General features: G+C 41.0%; 1 protein-coding gene across 3 annotated transcripts in view; it reads right to left on the bottom strand.

Moving 5' to 3' along the window:
• The window catches only part of prkdc (protein kinase, DNA-activated, catalytic subunit), a 284,436-nt gene that overhangs the window by 199,145 nt on the left and 68,692 nt on the right, over nt 1-16,599 (bottom strand). For all 3 annotated transcript variants that reach the window (XM_072255124.1, XM_072255135.1, XM_072255144.1), the window contains 2 exons: nt 14,553-14,672; nt 2,715-2,871 (listed from right to left, as the gene is read on the bottom strand). In XM_072255124.1, the coding sequence (XP_072111225.1) occupies nt 2,715-2,871; nt 14,553-14,672 (277 nt within the window). The remainder of the gene's footprint in view (nt 1-2,714; nt 2,872-14,552; nt 14,673-16,599) is intronic.

Genomic DNA, 16,599 nt, shown 5'->3' with positions numbered 1-16,599 from the left:
CACTCTTCAAAAGGCGTCATCCATGATTAAGGATCCCTACCATCCAGGACATGCCCTCTCTCATTGCTACCATCAGAAAAGAGGTACAGGAGCCTGATGATACACTCCCAATGTTTTAGATATCCCTTCTTCCTCTCTGTCATCAGATTTCTGAATGGACAACAAACCCATGAATACTACCTCACTATTCTTGTTTTCTTTTTGCCCTATTAATTTAATTTTAATGTATATTTCTTATTGCAAAATACATAGGATATTTTATGCATTGCCACAAAACAACAAATTTCACAACATATCTCAGTGATAATGAACTTGACTCTGATCTGAATATTATTTGTGCACATTTGGAAAGCCCCGGTCTGTTTAGAGAGTGTTGGTATAGCTTTGTGCAGGGCAGATCAAGCCTTAAAAACTCCATCAAGACCTTTTGAGAAAACAAAAGAGCTTGATGCGGGTGAGGCAGTGGACATTATCAGCATGGACTTGAGTAAGGCATTCGACAGGATCCCTCATTTTAAATTGATTCAGAAGATGAAGATACATGGGATCTAAGGTGAACTGTAAGTGTGGATTCAGAAGTAGCTTGCCCATTGAGGACAGAGCAGGGCTAGAAGTCTGCGATCCTGGCTGGAGGTTTTCGATCAGTGGTGCTTCACAAGGATCAATCCAGTTTTTGTGGCACACTATATTAATGATTTGGATTAAAATGTGAATGAGTGAATCAGCAAATTTGCGGATTAGACCAAGCTTGCTGGAGTTGTGGACAGTGTAAAGGACTATCAAGGAATACAGCAGTAATATACTAGTCACAAATATGGGCAGAGAAGTGGCAAATGTAGTTTGATCCAGGCAGGTGTGAAGTGAGGCACTTTGAGCAGTCGAAAGAAAGATGAAAGTATACAGTTTATGGTAGGCCCCTTAATAGCACAGAGGGAGAGAGGGACCTTGCAGTCCATGTCATTAGTTCACTGAAAGTGGCCAAGGTGATGAAAAAGGCATGGTTGGTTTCATTGGTAAGGGTGTTGAGTATAAGAGTAAGGAAGCATTTAGACAAAACTTTAGACAGACCAGATTTGAAGTTCTGTGCACAGTTCTGCTTGCCCCATTATAGGAAGGATATGGAGTCTGTGGAAACAGGGACAAAGTTCGGATTAGAGAGTATGAGCTATAAGGAAAGCTTGGACAAACATGAGTAGTTTTCTCTAGAGTAGTTTTCTGCAGAGACCACACAGCGGTTTCTGAAATTATGACAACAGATAGGGCAGAGTTATAACCTTTTCGCTAGGATAGAAATTTCAATTACCAGTGGATATGTTTTTAAGGTTAAAGGGTAAGTTTAAAGGTGATGCAAGGGGAAAGGATTTTTTTAATGCAAAGAGTATTAGGGGTCTGGAATAGGTTACTGCGGTGATAGTGGAGGTAGGAGTTTTGTGGAGTTTAAGAGGGTTTTAGATAGACACAAGAATACAAAGGGAATGGAGGGACAGGGATGATACACAGGAAGAGGGTATTTAATATAAATTAACATGAAGATCAGCACATCTTGCGCTAAACAGCCTGTCCAATATTTTGCCTTCCTATGTTCTGTAACTCCCAGCTATTCTAGGAACCAAGGGTCCACAAAGACTGAGGAAAAGAAGAAAGAATCAGTAAAGAAATAGTGCAAGGAAAATTAACATGGCGGTATGCAGACAAAGCCCCAGAACCTGAGTATATACATTCTAGGTACCCGAAAGAAATAGTGAAATTTTCAATATATTGAAAACCATCTTTCAATATGCTTTATACTCTGAAGCTTTTCCTACACATTGGAGGACGTAACACCAATATTAAAGAAAAGGAGGAAAAGTAACAAAAAACAGGGAGAACAGTAAGCCTAATATCAAGAAAGGGAAAAATATAAGAAAATCAGTTACAATAGATGCAATAACAGAATACTTTGAAATATAAACAAGTTAGCATTGACTTATGAAAGATAATCAGTGAATGTAGTGCATTTTGACCCTTAGAACACCATTTATAGATTAGGGTACAAAAGTAGAGCACGTATGAATGGGAAAACACAGTATATTGGCTTGGGCCGTGAACAGGTTGACTTACAGGAAACGGAGAGTAGAGATGAACAAGACATTGTTGAGGTAGTAATTATTGGGATACTGCAAGGATCAATGATTGTGTGCCAACCCTTCACAATAGCTACTAATGATTTGAATGGAAGACCCAAATGAAACATTTGGAAGACAACACAAGACTGAGGCGAATGTGAGGTTCAAGGAGAATGCAAGATGGACAACATGGGTGAAGAGGTATCGCAGATGCAGTCCAACATGTATGAATATGAGGTTATTCATTTGGTTTCTGAAAATAGATAATTATTATTTTCTATTTTGAACTTCAGCGGTGTTCTCAGTACCTTATGTTGTGTGTATTTCTCCTTCACTCGAGCTTGATTCATTATGCAGAGTTATCTTTTCAGCTGTGCCTGATTTATAAGCCCCTTATAATCTTTAATTTCTATCAGTAAACTACAATATAAAACAACAATCTTTGCAATTTCTGGTAATGATTAAATCAAACACAAATTGGTCAAGTCTAAACACCAACACTCTGAAGTTTACAGCTGTTACTATTAGGCTGAACAATTTTTTTTTACAAGTGAAAAGAGAGTCTTTATTGAGTTGAATAGAAAAACAAAAGTAACTCAAGGTTCTTACTTGAAACTGATGTTTTCAGGTAGCCATCCAAATGTGGTAAGATGTCCTTGTAATAAGGTTGAATGGTTTGCTTGGGCAGATGATAGGACCAGTCTTCCAGAGCATCTAAACCAGCATTAGCAAGAGGGATGTGGCTGAGACCAAGTTTAAATGTAGTCTAATTTGGGAAGAGAGAGTACAGTAAATAACACATTCAGCAAAATTTACAACAGATTCTCTCCACTGTGCCAACCATTTAAGCACATTCTGCTTCCTCAAACCCCTTTAACTTCAGTCCTCAAATACTTCAGCAATGTTGCCTTTTTGATACCATAGCCAATAGAAATATTTTTCCTCTGTTAATGACTCAGTTTTAAATATTTCTGATGATTCTATTTTAAATCAAAGTCAATAGTAAATTTATTATCGAAGTACATATATGTCACTAAATATAACCATGAGATTAATTTTTGTGGGCATTCACAGTAAATACAAGAAGCACAATAGATTCAATAAAAGACTGTACCCAATAGGACGGACAAACACACTATGTGCAAAAGACAACAAACTGTACAAATATCAAAGAGAAAAAAAAGAATTAATAATAATAAAACAATACAACAATTTATCTATGTAAATCTTCAGAAAGCCACAATACTAAACACCACTAGAATAGTCTGAAAGTTCCTAGCAATTGAGAAATGAGCGTGCTTGGCTATGCCCAGGTTTTACCAGCCTGAGCTGAGAAAAAATAAATAAAAATAATAAATTGCAGACATGTCTGTACCCAGAAGGGGTGGTGCTCTAGTCAGCATCTGTTCTTCACGTCAGGGGTGGCTGAAACTAGAACCTGGCTCTAGGTATAAAAAGCAATACCCCTTCACTTTAGAAATGGAGAGATGTCTACCGAATAGAGTGATATAGCTGCTGCTTGGGGATTGCCAGAACATTCCAGGAGCTAGCGCTGGGCATGACAGCAAATGAACTGCAAGTGGTGCACTGCTGAGTAGGCGGGCAGGCACTGGGAAACCTACCAGATACTACCAGCACACAAAGTAGCCCACCAACACCACAGGCTTTGATTGCTGCAGGTGTTCCTCAGGGGAGTCCACTTACAACTGAGACCACTCAAGCAGAAAGACACACACGAAATGGTCATTAGAAGGAAACACATTCATCTGTAGATGAACCATAAGGTATGTCATCTGCTGAAGGCTAGATCTGTGGCATTCAAACCTGGCTACAAGGGTGAAGGGACAAATTTGAATGAGGTTGGAGGTGACATCGGATGTACGACAATTCTGGCAGGATTTGCAAAACATTACTTCCTACAAAGCGAAACCCAATAACATGAATGGCAGTGATGCTTCACTACCAGATGAACTCAATGCTTTCTATGCCCGCTTTGAAAGGGAGAATATAACTGCAGCTATGAAGATCCAGGGCTGCACATGGTGACCCTGTGATCTCCGTCTCGGAGGCCGATGTTAAAAAAGATAGAAACATAGAAAACCCTCAGCACAATACAGGCCCTTCAGCCCAAAGTTGTGCCGAACATGTCCCTACCTTAGAAATTACTAGGCTTACCCATAGCCCTCTATTTTTCTAAGCTCCATGTACCTATCCAAACGTCTCTTAAAAGACCCTATCATATCTGCCTCCACCACTGTTACCGGCAGCCCATTCCACGCACTCACCACTCTCTGAGTAAAAACTTACCCCTGACATCTCCTCCGTATCTACTCCCAAGCACCTTAAACCTGTGCCCTCTTGTGGCAGACATTTCAGCCCTGGGAAAAAGCCTGTCTATCTACAAGTGGTCCCCAACCACCGGGCCGCAAGCATGTGCTACCGGGCCGCGAGGAAACGATATGATTTGGCGATATGAAACGATACGAGTCAGCTGCACCTTTCTTCATTCCCGTTACACCCACTGTTGAACTTGAACGCACACGAGGTCCGCAAGAATATTGTCAATATTAAACCTGTCTGCAATGCACAAAAGGTTGGGGACTCCTGATCTACACAATCAATGCCTCTCATCATCTTATACACCTCTATCAGGTCACCTCTCATCCTTCGTCACTCCAAGGAGAAAAGGCCAAGTTCACTCAACCTATTCTCATAAAGCATGCTCCCCAATCCAGGCAACATCCTTGTAAATCTCCTCTGCACCCTTTCTATGGCTTCCACATCCTTCCTGTAGTGAGGTGACCAGAAATGAGCACAGTACTCCAAGTGGTGTCTGACCAGGGTCCTATGTAGCTGCAACATTACCTCTTGGCTTGTAAATTCAATTCCACGATTGATGAAGGCCAATGCACTGTATGCCTTCTTAACCACAGAGTCAACCTGCGCAGCTGCTTTGAGTGTCCTATGGACTCGGACCCCAAGATCCCTCTGATCCTCCACACTGCCAAGAGTCTTACCATTAGTACTATATCCTGCCATCATATTTGACCTACCAAAGTGAACCACTTCACACTTATCTGGGTTGAACTCCATCTGCCACTTCTCAGTCCAGTTTTAAAAATCAAAAACACTAAGGGTCCCAGAACAGATCACTGAAGCACACCACTGGTCACCAACCTCCATGCAGAATATGACCCGCCTACAACCACTCTTTGCCTTCTGTGGGCAAGCCAGTTGTGGATCCACAAAGCAATGTCCCCTTGGATCCCATGCCTCCTTACTTTCTCAATAAGCCTTGCATGGGGTACCTTATCAAATGCCTTGCTGAAATCCATATACACTACATCTACTGCTCTTCCTTCTTCAATGTGTTTAGTCACATCCTCAAAAAATTCAATCAGGCTCGTAAGGCACGACCTGCCCTTGACAAAGCCATGCTGACTATTCCTAATCATATTATACCTCTCCAAATGCTTATATATCCTGCCTCTCAGGATCTTCTCCATCAACTTACCAACCACTGGTTGTTAGGTTGTCTTTAAAGAGGGTGATCCCTCTTTAAAGACAACCTAAGGCAGAAGGCCCCGACAGAGTACCTGGTAAGACTCTGAAAACTTGTGCCAACCAACTGGTGGGAGTATTCAAGTTCAATTTTCAACCTCTCACTGCTACAGGCGGAAGTTATACCAGTGCCTAAGAATAATGTGAGCTGCCTTAATGACTATCGCCCGGTAGCACTCACATCTACCGTGATGAAATACTTCGAGAGGTTGGTCATGACTAGACTGAACTCCTGCCTCAGCAAGGACCTAGACCCACTGCAATTTGCCTATCGCCACAATAGGTCAATGGCAGATGCAATCTCAATGGCTCTTCACACGGCCTCAGACCACCTGAACAATACAAACACCTATGTCAGGATGCTGTTCATTGACAATAGCTCAGAATTTAACACCATCATTTCCACAATCCTGATTGATAAGTCACAGAACCTGGGCCTCTGTACCTCCCTCTGCAATTGGATCCTCGACTTCCTAACGGGAAGACCACAACCTGTGCAGATTACTGACGATACCTCCTCCTCGCTGACGATCGACACTGGTGCACCTCAGGGGTGTGTGCTTAGCCCACTGCTCTGCTCTCTATATACCCATGACTGTGTGGCTAGGCATAGCTGAAATACCTTCCATAAATTTTGTGATGATACAATCATAGTTGGTAGAATTTCAGATGGAGACGAGAGGGAGTACAGGAACAAGATATACCAACTAGTGGAGTGGTGTCACAGTGACAACCTGGCACTCAGCGTCAGTAAGACGAAAGAGCTGATTACATATTCTGTAATTTATTTATTTATTATTATTATTTCTTCTATATTATGTATTGCATTGATTTTTAATCTATTCAATTTAAGTATACTGTAATTGATTTATTTATAATTATTATGTTATATATTTTTCCTGCTTCTATATTATGTATTGAATTGAACTGCTGCTGCTATGTTAACAAACTTCACAACATATGCCTGTGATAATAAACCTGATTCTGATTCTAATGTGTGTATATATTGCCAAGTAATGGAACTTGAGACTGACATGACAGGATACAGGGAAAACTTCATTAACAGTTACACAGTAATATGCAGGTAAACCTTCAGAAAGCCACAATACTGAACACTACTTAAATATTATGAAAGTTCCTAGCAATTGACAAATGGGTGTGCTTGACTATGCCAGTGTCTCAGGTTTTACCAGCTTCAGCCGAGGAAAAAATAAATAATAAACTTATAAGAGATGGGAGCAGAATTAGACCACTCACCCCAACGAGTGTGCTCTACCATTTCATCATGGTTGATCCACTCACCCTCTCAATCTCATTCTCCTACCTTCTTCCTGTAACCTTTCATGCCCTGATTAATCAAGAACCAATCAACCTCCACCTTAAACACACCCAATGTCCTAACCTCCACAGCCGACCTGTGGCAACAAACTCCACAGATTCATCACCCGCTGGCTGGAAAAATTCCTCCTCATCTCCATTCTAAATGGATGTCCCTCTGTTCTGATGCTATGCTCTCTGGTCCTTGACTCACCCAATATAGGGAACATCTACTCTATCTGGACCTTTTAACTTTCAATAGGTTTCAATGAGATCCCCCCCCCCCCCATCTCACTGTTTTTTTAAATTCCAGCAAGTGCCGGTTCAGAGCCATCAAATACTCCTCATATGATAACCCTTTCATTCCTGGAATCATCCTCATGAACTTCTTCTGAACCCTCCCCAATGTCAGCACATCCCTTCTTCAGTAAAAGGGCCAAAACAGCTCACAACACTCTAAGTGAGACCTCACTAGTACCTCATAAAGCCTCCGCATTACATCCTTATTTCGATATTCTAATCCTCTCAAAATAAATGCTAATATCGCATTTGTCTTCCTCACTACCAACTCAATCTGCAAGTTAACCTTTAGGAAATCCTACACAAGGACATCCAAGTCCCTTTGCACCTCAAAGGCAGAGCTTAGGAGGGTTGATGGCACCTAACGGCAACTCCTTTGCTTGCATCCTTGGAAAGAGCTCTATTTCCATCTTTAATATCTCTATTTTTCCCTTTCAGGGTTCTTTTGAAGACCTTGACCTGGAGTTACATGCTGACTATGGTTCTTTGCGGGAATGGGACCCACTCTCGGGGTTTCATGACTTGCCATTGTTCGGCATGCCAAGGGCTCGGCCTAAGAGCTCAGCTCGCCTTCGGAGGGTCGAGACCTAGTGGCTCTGGAGAAAGGCGGATCGAAGGTCAGTGTCACGACAGGAGATCGGTGGGTCATCGGGGGTGTCAGAAAATCTATGGCTGTGTGCCCAGAGACCCGAGATCTTTGAGCACAGAGCTCGGAAAAAGCGACGCAACGGACTTTTAACATCATAAACCAGGGAGTTGTTTGTTATGTCTCTACTCTCGCTGTGAAACAGAGACATCTCTTTCTCCCTTCTTAGGGCGACAGAGAGAGAGAGAGAGAGAGAGCCTGTGGCATGTCGAACGCTGGGTGAACAATGCAGTATTTGGAGTACTGAAGGTCTGTGTCTTTGCCGTTGCCTTGCTCGTGCTTGAGTGCTTGATGGCGGGTGCCGATGCTTTTTTTGCCGGTGGGGGGAGGGGGGATTGTTGCTTGCTGTGGCTTACGCGCAGGAAGGAGGGGTGATGGGGGGGATTTTGGGGTTCTAACATTTAACTGTTGTTCGTTCTTTCGGGACACTCCTCTGTTTTGGTGGATGGCTGTGAAGAAAAAGCATTTCAGGATGTATATTGTATACATTTCTCTGACATTAAATGTACCTTTGAAACTTCTGATTTTTGAACCTTCTCTCCGTTTAAAAATTAGACTCTGATTTTGTTTCTTCTACCAAGATGCATGACCACACACTTCCCTACACTGTATTCCATCTGCCACTGCTTGCCCATTCTTACTGTAAGTCCTTTGTAGCCCTCCTGCTTCCTCAACACTACCTGACCCTCCATGTTATCTTCTTATTGTCCGCAAACTTGACCACAAATCATTTTGACCACTTGACAACAACTCTGTCATCCAAGTTATTGACATACAACGTAAAAAGCAGTCCCAACAATGATCCCTGCAGAACAGTACTAGTCACTGACAACCAACCAGAAAGGGCTCTCTTTATTTTCACTCTTTGTCTCCTACCAATCAGCCAATCCTCTGTCTGTGCTAGTATCCTTTCTGTAATACCACAGGCTCTTATCTTGATAAGCAGCCTCATGAGTGGCACCTTGACAAAGGCCCTCTGAAAATCCAAGTACGCAACACCCACTGACTCTCCTTTGCCTATCCTGCTTGTTATTTCCTCAAAGAATTCTAACAGATTTGTCAAGCAAGGTATTCCCTTTAGGAAAGCATACTGACTTTGGCCTATTTTATCATGTGGCTCCATCCATAAAAAGTCTGTGGTGGCCAGTGCTATCATGTTTGCTGTTGTGTGCTGGGGCAGCAGGCTGAGGGTAGCAGACACCAGCAGAGTCAACAAACTCATTCGTAAGGCCAGTGATGTTGTGGGGATGGAACTGGACTCTCTGACGGTGGTGTCTGAAAAGAGGATGCTGTCCAAGTTGCATGCCATCTTGGACAATGTCTCCCATCCACTACATAATGTACTGGTTGGGCACAGGAGTACATTCAGCCAGAGACTCATTCCACTGAGATGCAACACAGAGTGTCATAGGAAGTCATTCCTGCCTGTGGCCATCAAACTTTACAACTTCTCCCCTGGACGGTCAGACACCCTGAGCCAATAGGCTGGTCCTGGACTTATTTCCTGGCACAATTTACATATTTACATATTACTATTTAACTATTTATGGTTTTATTACTATTTATTATTTATGGTGCAACTGTAACAAAAACCAATTTCCCCCGGGATCAATAAAGTATGACTATGACTATGAAATCGACTCCAACTTCTTCCCAACCACTGAGGTCAGACTAACAGGCCTATAATTTCCTTTATTCTACCACCCTCCCTTCTTGAAGAGTGGAGTGACATTTGCACAGAATCTCATGTCTACCCCTCTAACTATGGAATCCCCTGTCACCACTGCGCCAGACAGCGCCAGAGACCCAATCCCTGCAGCTCCCACCCGTAGGTCATCCTCCTCAACACTTTCCAAAGTGGTACACTTATAAATGAGGGGTATGGCCACAGGGATACTCTGCACTGGCTGCCATTTCCTTTCTCTCTTCTGATAGTCACCCAGTTACCTGCCTCCTGGAACAAACTACAGGGGCTGACTACCTCCCTGTATCACCAATCTATCACATCCTCAGTTTCCCAAATGAGCCAAAGGTCATCAAGCTGCAGCTCCAGTTCCCTAACAGGTTACCTGAAGAGCAGCAGTTCAGAAATTCAATTTACTTATAAATACATAAGCAATAAATAAAGAACACAAGATGAAGAGTCGTTGAAAGTGAGCCTAGGTTGTGGGAACAGTTCAGTATTGGGGTGAGTGGGTATCCTCTCTGGGTAAATATCCTGATGGCTCAGGGTAATAATTCTTCCTGAAACTCGTGGTTCTGAGGCTCCTGTACCTTCTTCCTAATAGCAGCAACAAGAAAAGACCATGGCCTGGATGGTGGGAGTTCTTGATGATGGTTGCTGCTTGCCTATGACAGCACTCCATGTAGATATGTTCAATGGTGGGGAGGGCTTTACCCATGATGGACTGGGCCATATCCACTACTTTTGTTTAGGAGTTTCCTATCAAGGGAATTGGTGTTTCCATACCAGGCCATGATGCAATTAGTCAATATACTCTCCACCAGACATCTATAGAGGTTAGTCAAAGTTTTAAATGACTTGCTGAATCTTGGCAACCTTCTAAGAAAGTAGAGGCACTGCCATGCTTTCTTCATAATGGCACGAGGAATTTAAAGTTGCTGACCCTCTCCATCTCTGATCCCCTGATGAAGACTGGCTCATGGACCTAGGGTTTCCTCCTCCCGAAGTCAATAAAAAGCTTCTTGGTCTTGCTGACATTGAGTGAGAGTGCGACCTCACCGTTCAAATGAAAATAACTTAGTTCTAATGAAAATGACTTTGGTTGCACTTCATAAACCAGGCCTCAGGTTTAATTGGATTCCACGTTTGGTTTAACCAGTGACTGATTTGACTGTTAGTGTTACCTCTTGGTTTTTGTGCTATTTATCTTCTGTCTATGAAGCTGGGATTCTAAATGCTCCCTTTCATTTGTTTTACACTTCTACATCCTAATTATTTCTGAACTTTCATTCCTTTCAAGTTTTCAGCCGGTTCTGTATATACAGTGCCTATAAAAAGTATTCACCACCCCTTGGAAGTTTTCATGTTTTATTGCTTTACAACATCGAATCGCAGTGGATTTAATTCGGCTTTTTTTGACAGTGATCAACAGGAAAAGACTCTTCTGTGTCAGAGTGAAAACAGATCTCTACAAAGTGATATAAATTCATTACAAATATAAAACACAAAGTAATCAATTACATAAATATTCACCCTCTTCAAGTCAGTATTTAGTAGATGCACCTTTGGCAGCAATTACAGCTTTGAGCCTGTGTGAATAGGTCTCTATCAGCTTTGCACATCTGGAAATACATGGAAATCCTGGAGGAAAACCTGATGCAGCCTGCAAGAGAACTGCACTTGGGAGAAGATGTGTTTTCCAGCAAGACAATGACCCCTAAGCATAAAGCCAAAGCTACACAGGAATGGCTTAAAAACAACAAAGTTAATGTTCTGGAGAGGCCAAGTCAGAGTCAAGACCTCAATCTAATTAAGAATTTGTGACTAGACTTAAAAAGGACTGTTCACTCACGATCCACATGCAATTTTTCCCCATTCTTTTTTACAAAACTACTCAAGCTCTGTCAGATTGCATGGGGATCGTGAGTGAACAGTCCTTTTCAAGTCTAGTCACAAATTCTTAATTAGATTGAGGTCTTGACTCTGACTTGGCCTCTCCAGAACATTAACTTTGTTGTTTTTAAGCCATTCCTGTGTAGCTTTGGCTTTATGCTTAGGGGTCATTGTCTTGCTGGAAAACACATCTTCTCCCAAGTGCAGTTCTGTTGTAGGCTGCATCAGGTTTTCCTCCAGGATTTCCATGTATTTTGCTGCATTCAGTTTACCCTCTACCTTCACAAGCCTTCCAGGGCCTGCAACAGTGAAGCATCCCCACAGCATGATGCAGCCACCACCGTGCTTCACAGTACAGATGGTGTTTTTATGATGATGTGCAGTGTTAGGCTTATGCCAAACATAGCGTATAGTCTGATGGCCAAAAAGCTCAATTTTGGTTTCATCAGACCACAGCACCTTTTTCCAGCTGACTTCAAAGTTTCCCACATGCCTTCTGGAAAAATTCTAGCCGAGCTTTCATGTGAGATTTTTTCAACAGTGGCTTTCTCTTTGTTACTCTTCCAGGAAGCTGTGACTGGTGAAGCATCCAGGCAACAGTTGCTGTCTGCGCAGTCTCTCCCATCTCAGCCACTGAAGCTTGTAACTCCTCCAGAGCTGTCCTAGTTCTCTTCGTGGCTTCCCTCACTAGTCCCCTTCTTGCACAGTCACTCAGTTTTTGAGCGGGGGGATGCCTGCTCTAAGCAGATTTACAGCTATACCATACTTTCCATTTCTTGATGATTCATTCAGTGACTTGGAAATTTTATTGAATCCATCTGACTTGTGCTTTTCAATAACTTTTTCATGGAGTTCTTCATGGTGTGTTTTTTTTTTCCAGGATACTGACTCACCAGCATGCGATGTTCCAGATACAGGTGTTTGTTACTACAATCAATTGAAACACCTTGACCGCACACAATGATCTCCATTTAACTAATTATGAGACTTCTAAAACCAATTGACTGCACTAGTGATGATCTGCTGCGTCATATTATAGGGGATGAATACTTAAGCAATTAATTATTTTATGTTTCATATTTGTAATTAATTTATATCACTTTGTAGAGATCTGTTTTCACTTTGACACAAAAGTGTCTTTTTCTGTTGATCAGTGTCAAAAAAAAAAAGCCAAATTAAATCCACTGTGATTGAATGTTGTAAAACACTAAAACTTCCAAGGGGGTGAGTACTTTTTATGGGCAGTGTATCTCAAACTGATCACCACTTCAGAATCAGAATCAGGTTTAATATCACTGGCATATGTCATGAAATCTGTTGTTTTGAGGCTGCAGTACTTGGTAATAAAAACTATAAATTACAATAAAAAGTATATATAAAAACATTAATTACATAAGCAGTGCAAAAAGAGAAGAAAAAGTACAGAGGACGTGTTCATTGACCATTCAGAAATCTGATAGCGGAGGGATAGTGGCTTCTGAAAAATTGAGTGTGTGTCTTCAGGCTCCTGTACCACCACCTTGAGGGTAGCAATGAGAAGAGGGCATGTCCTGTGTAATGGGGGTCCTTAATGAAGGATGCCGCCTTTTTGAGGAACCTCTTTTTGAAGGTGTCTTGGATGCTGAAGAGGCTAGTGCCTATGATGAAGCTGGCTGAGTTTACAACTTCCTGTAGTTTTTTCTGAACCTGAGCCCCTCCATACCACACAGAGCCAATTTGAAAGTTTTTTTTTGCAAGAGTAGAGACATGGAGCACTGAGGTGACTACCCATGGCATTTTGGGTATCAAAAGAAACCATGCAGCGGTGTGGGAAATGGGGCGGTCTTCACAGCCTAGAAATGGAGATGGGTAAATTCCTATCCTTCTCAGCCTACAGGAGTCATTTATTCAGCTATTTCAATAGAAAACCAACTACTCCTGTTTCAGTTTCACTGCTGAACTTATCAAATTCTGTATGACGTATGTGACAGAGGGATGTAGACAAGCAGATTGAGAGGGCGAGGGCAAGAGCAAGGCAGATGGTAGTTAGCCAGAAAATATGTGAGATCATCCGCAGAGAAGCAGAAGTTATGTTAAATGGAGAGCGATTAGGTATTAGGTGTAAAAAGACCAAGATGTTCTCGTGAAAGCCACCATGCATGAGCAGCAGATGATTGGGAGGCCAAATAATATGTGAGCTTTTATTACTAGACACAGACATAAATTAATAGCAAACAGATACAGACGTGAATGTGGGGTTAAGCACTGTCTGCAAGGCAAAAGAAAACACTAATGGATTTCACAAGGAGATTGGAAAAACACCTAAAGAATGTCATAGAAAATGTGGGCAAATGGGACATACATCAAGCCTGCATGATTTGACAGACAGAATGGTCTTCAGAACCATCATAATTGTATGATTTTGTTCAATGAAATAGAAGGACAAATTTCTTATCAAATAAATCAACAAACCCCATTAAAAAGAAAACATTAAATAGGGATTCATGAGCTACACCATGGAATGGTCATATGCCTGAGACACAGCCATCTTCACTTCTTGCAATATTGGGAAAGACTGACTAGTAAAAGTATAAAATGACTTCTTCAAACCCAGTATCCTTTCATCACAGCTGAGCAGCAGTTTAACTGGCTGTTATATCTTAACCAAAGGTGCTAATGTAATTCGACTTCATTTGCCCCATCATTGAAATGTTCCCACAACCTATGGATTCAACTTCAAGGTCCCTTTATCTCACGTTAACTGCTTATCTACTTATTATTATTATTATTTCTTTCGTTTTGTACTTGGAGTTTGTGGTCTTTTCCACACTGGTTGAACGTCCATGTCGGTACGGTCTTTCACTGACTCTATTATGATTATTATTCTACCATGCATTTGTTAAGTATGCCCGTAAGAAAACAAATCTCAGGGTTGTATATGGTGACATGTATGTACTTTGATAATAAATTTACTTTGAATGGTATAAACCCACAGAGTTGAGAATAATATTTCAAAACACTGATATGGAAGGTACTGTAAGTCAAAAGGCTGGGGAAATATACTAACCTGTACTGCAGGAACAAAAGTCTTGACATCAAGTTCAATTATTTCATGAGGCAGGGAGAGCACAAAAGTCAGACAGGAAGCTAGTAACTCATCCTTGTACTGTTTCATTCTCAGTGCCAGCTACAACAAATAATGTGACAAAGTGTGAGATTAGGCTCATTGTATAAAATCCCTTATTTGTGCATCAGTCAATATTGTTTACCTTTTCCATTTATTGTTTTCATATTATCCTATTTTCTTTATCATTTTAAAATAAAATGTTCATTTCATTTTTCATTGCCCCTGAAATGTAATAAGTACTTGCGAGCTTTGAAAGATGCCAAAGCTGGAAGCATGACTTTGTTGCCAGTCAAAGGCTGTTACACAGCAGCTTCATGGACAAATCTTATTTGGGCTCACCCATCTGACCCACATCTATTACATAAAATCCAGGCTCTGTTGATTCGGTCTCAGAGCACTCATTAACAACTTATTCATAAAGGACATATACAGAGCAGAGAGTGTGTATATTTCAGCGGCGAGTAGCAATCAGCAAAACCTAGGGCTTATTTTGGTGCCTCTCAAGGTTTTTCTTATTCAAGAATATAAAACATGGGGAAAAGCAGCATTATTTCCATCAGATAAATAGAATCCATGATTTTAAAAAATCTCAAGGAAAACCAGTGCCTCTGCTTGCAATAAAATGATTGAAATACCACTCAATTAACAACGGCTGTAGAAAAGGCATTAATCTTAAAGAGCTTATGATAGGGCAAAATTTCATTCAACATTTTTTTCAGTTTCTTAACATAAAAATGATCAACTCTTTATTCAGGGTCTAATAACAAGAAATATGCAATTATAATGCTTTGCAAGTCTTTTTCAACATGCCCAAAATCAGTTCAAAGGTGATGGAGTAAAGCCACCATTATATTATGAGAAAGGGGGCAGTGCATATGTGCACAATAAATTCCCACAATCAACAATGAGAAAATACATAAATATTCTCTTTCATAACAATAATAGGAATAAATGTGGGCAAAGATTCTGGGGATAACTTCTTAAACATCATGCTTATTCAAGGACAGCGGTAGGGTGCAGTTAGTAGTGCTGCAGCATCACATTTTTCAGTGGCCTAAACGTGAACCTTCCATATTCTTTCTGTTTGCCCTGGATGTTCCTGCTTCCTCCCAAATCCAAAGAGGTGCACCTGGTAAGTTCTTTAGCCACTGTAATTTGGCCATAGCACGTGGGCCAAAAAGTCAAAACACAAGTTTTCTTTTATTATTCTAATTACCTGATCATCTGACATTTTTAATAACTAAATCTCACATTGCCAGCTTCTTTAAATATTGATGATTCATGTTAGTGCAAAAAAAAAGTAATTATACTAGACAACAGATTTTTTTCTGAAGTGTTGCTTCCTCAGAATTTTTTTGTTTATGACAGACTGCTTGAAGCTGAACTCAAATATAACTTCAGGCAACTTGTATCACATAGGAAATTGCAGAAACAAGAAATTAACTTTTACTGAATATAATGTGTTTAATTGCATCACAGTGCTGACGCATTGCAATCGTTCAATTAAGCTAAAACTGTTTTGTTGATGATTTTCATTTGCACCTAAGTGTCTGATGCTTCTCGCTTAACTGTCCAACAATAATCAGCCAACATTGATGGATTCCAGTTGCCCTGATACCGTTTCTCCATGCCTACAATGTACTGGAGAAACCTTTCACCATGCTCATCACTGACAGCCCCAAGATTTGCAGGGAAGAAATGTAAATGAATCTTTATTGACATGTTGTATTTCATAGTTTTGTATGGCTAAAGCATGTTGTCAACCAGCTGCACATAGTTTGGTGTTCTATAGTTGTCAAGTAATCCTTCAACATCCTTGAATGCCTTCCATGTGATTTTCTCCGGTCCCACTAGAAGTTCTTTGAATTGCCTGTCATTGATGATCTGTTTGATTTGTGGACTAACAAAAACGCATTCCTTAATCTTGACATCAGTTATTCTGGGAAACATCTGGCTCAAGTTTCAAAATCCTTCACGGAAAGGTATA

The sequence above is a fragment of the Mobula birostris genome, chromosome 1, assembly GCF_030028105.1.
Source record: "Mobula birostris isolate sMobBir1 chromosome 1, sMobBir1.hap1, whole genome shotgun sequence".
Classification (NCBI taxonomy): Eukaryota; Metazoa; Chordata; class Chondrichthyes; order Myliobatiformes; family Myliobatidae; genus Mobula; species Mobula birostris.
Note: the sequence above shows the minus strand (reverse complement) of the source record. Positions and strands in the feature narration are given on the sequence as shown.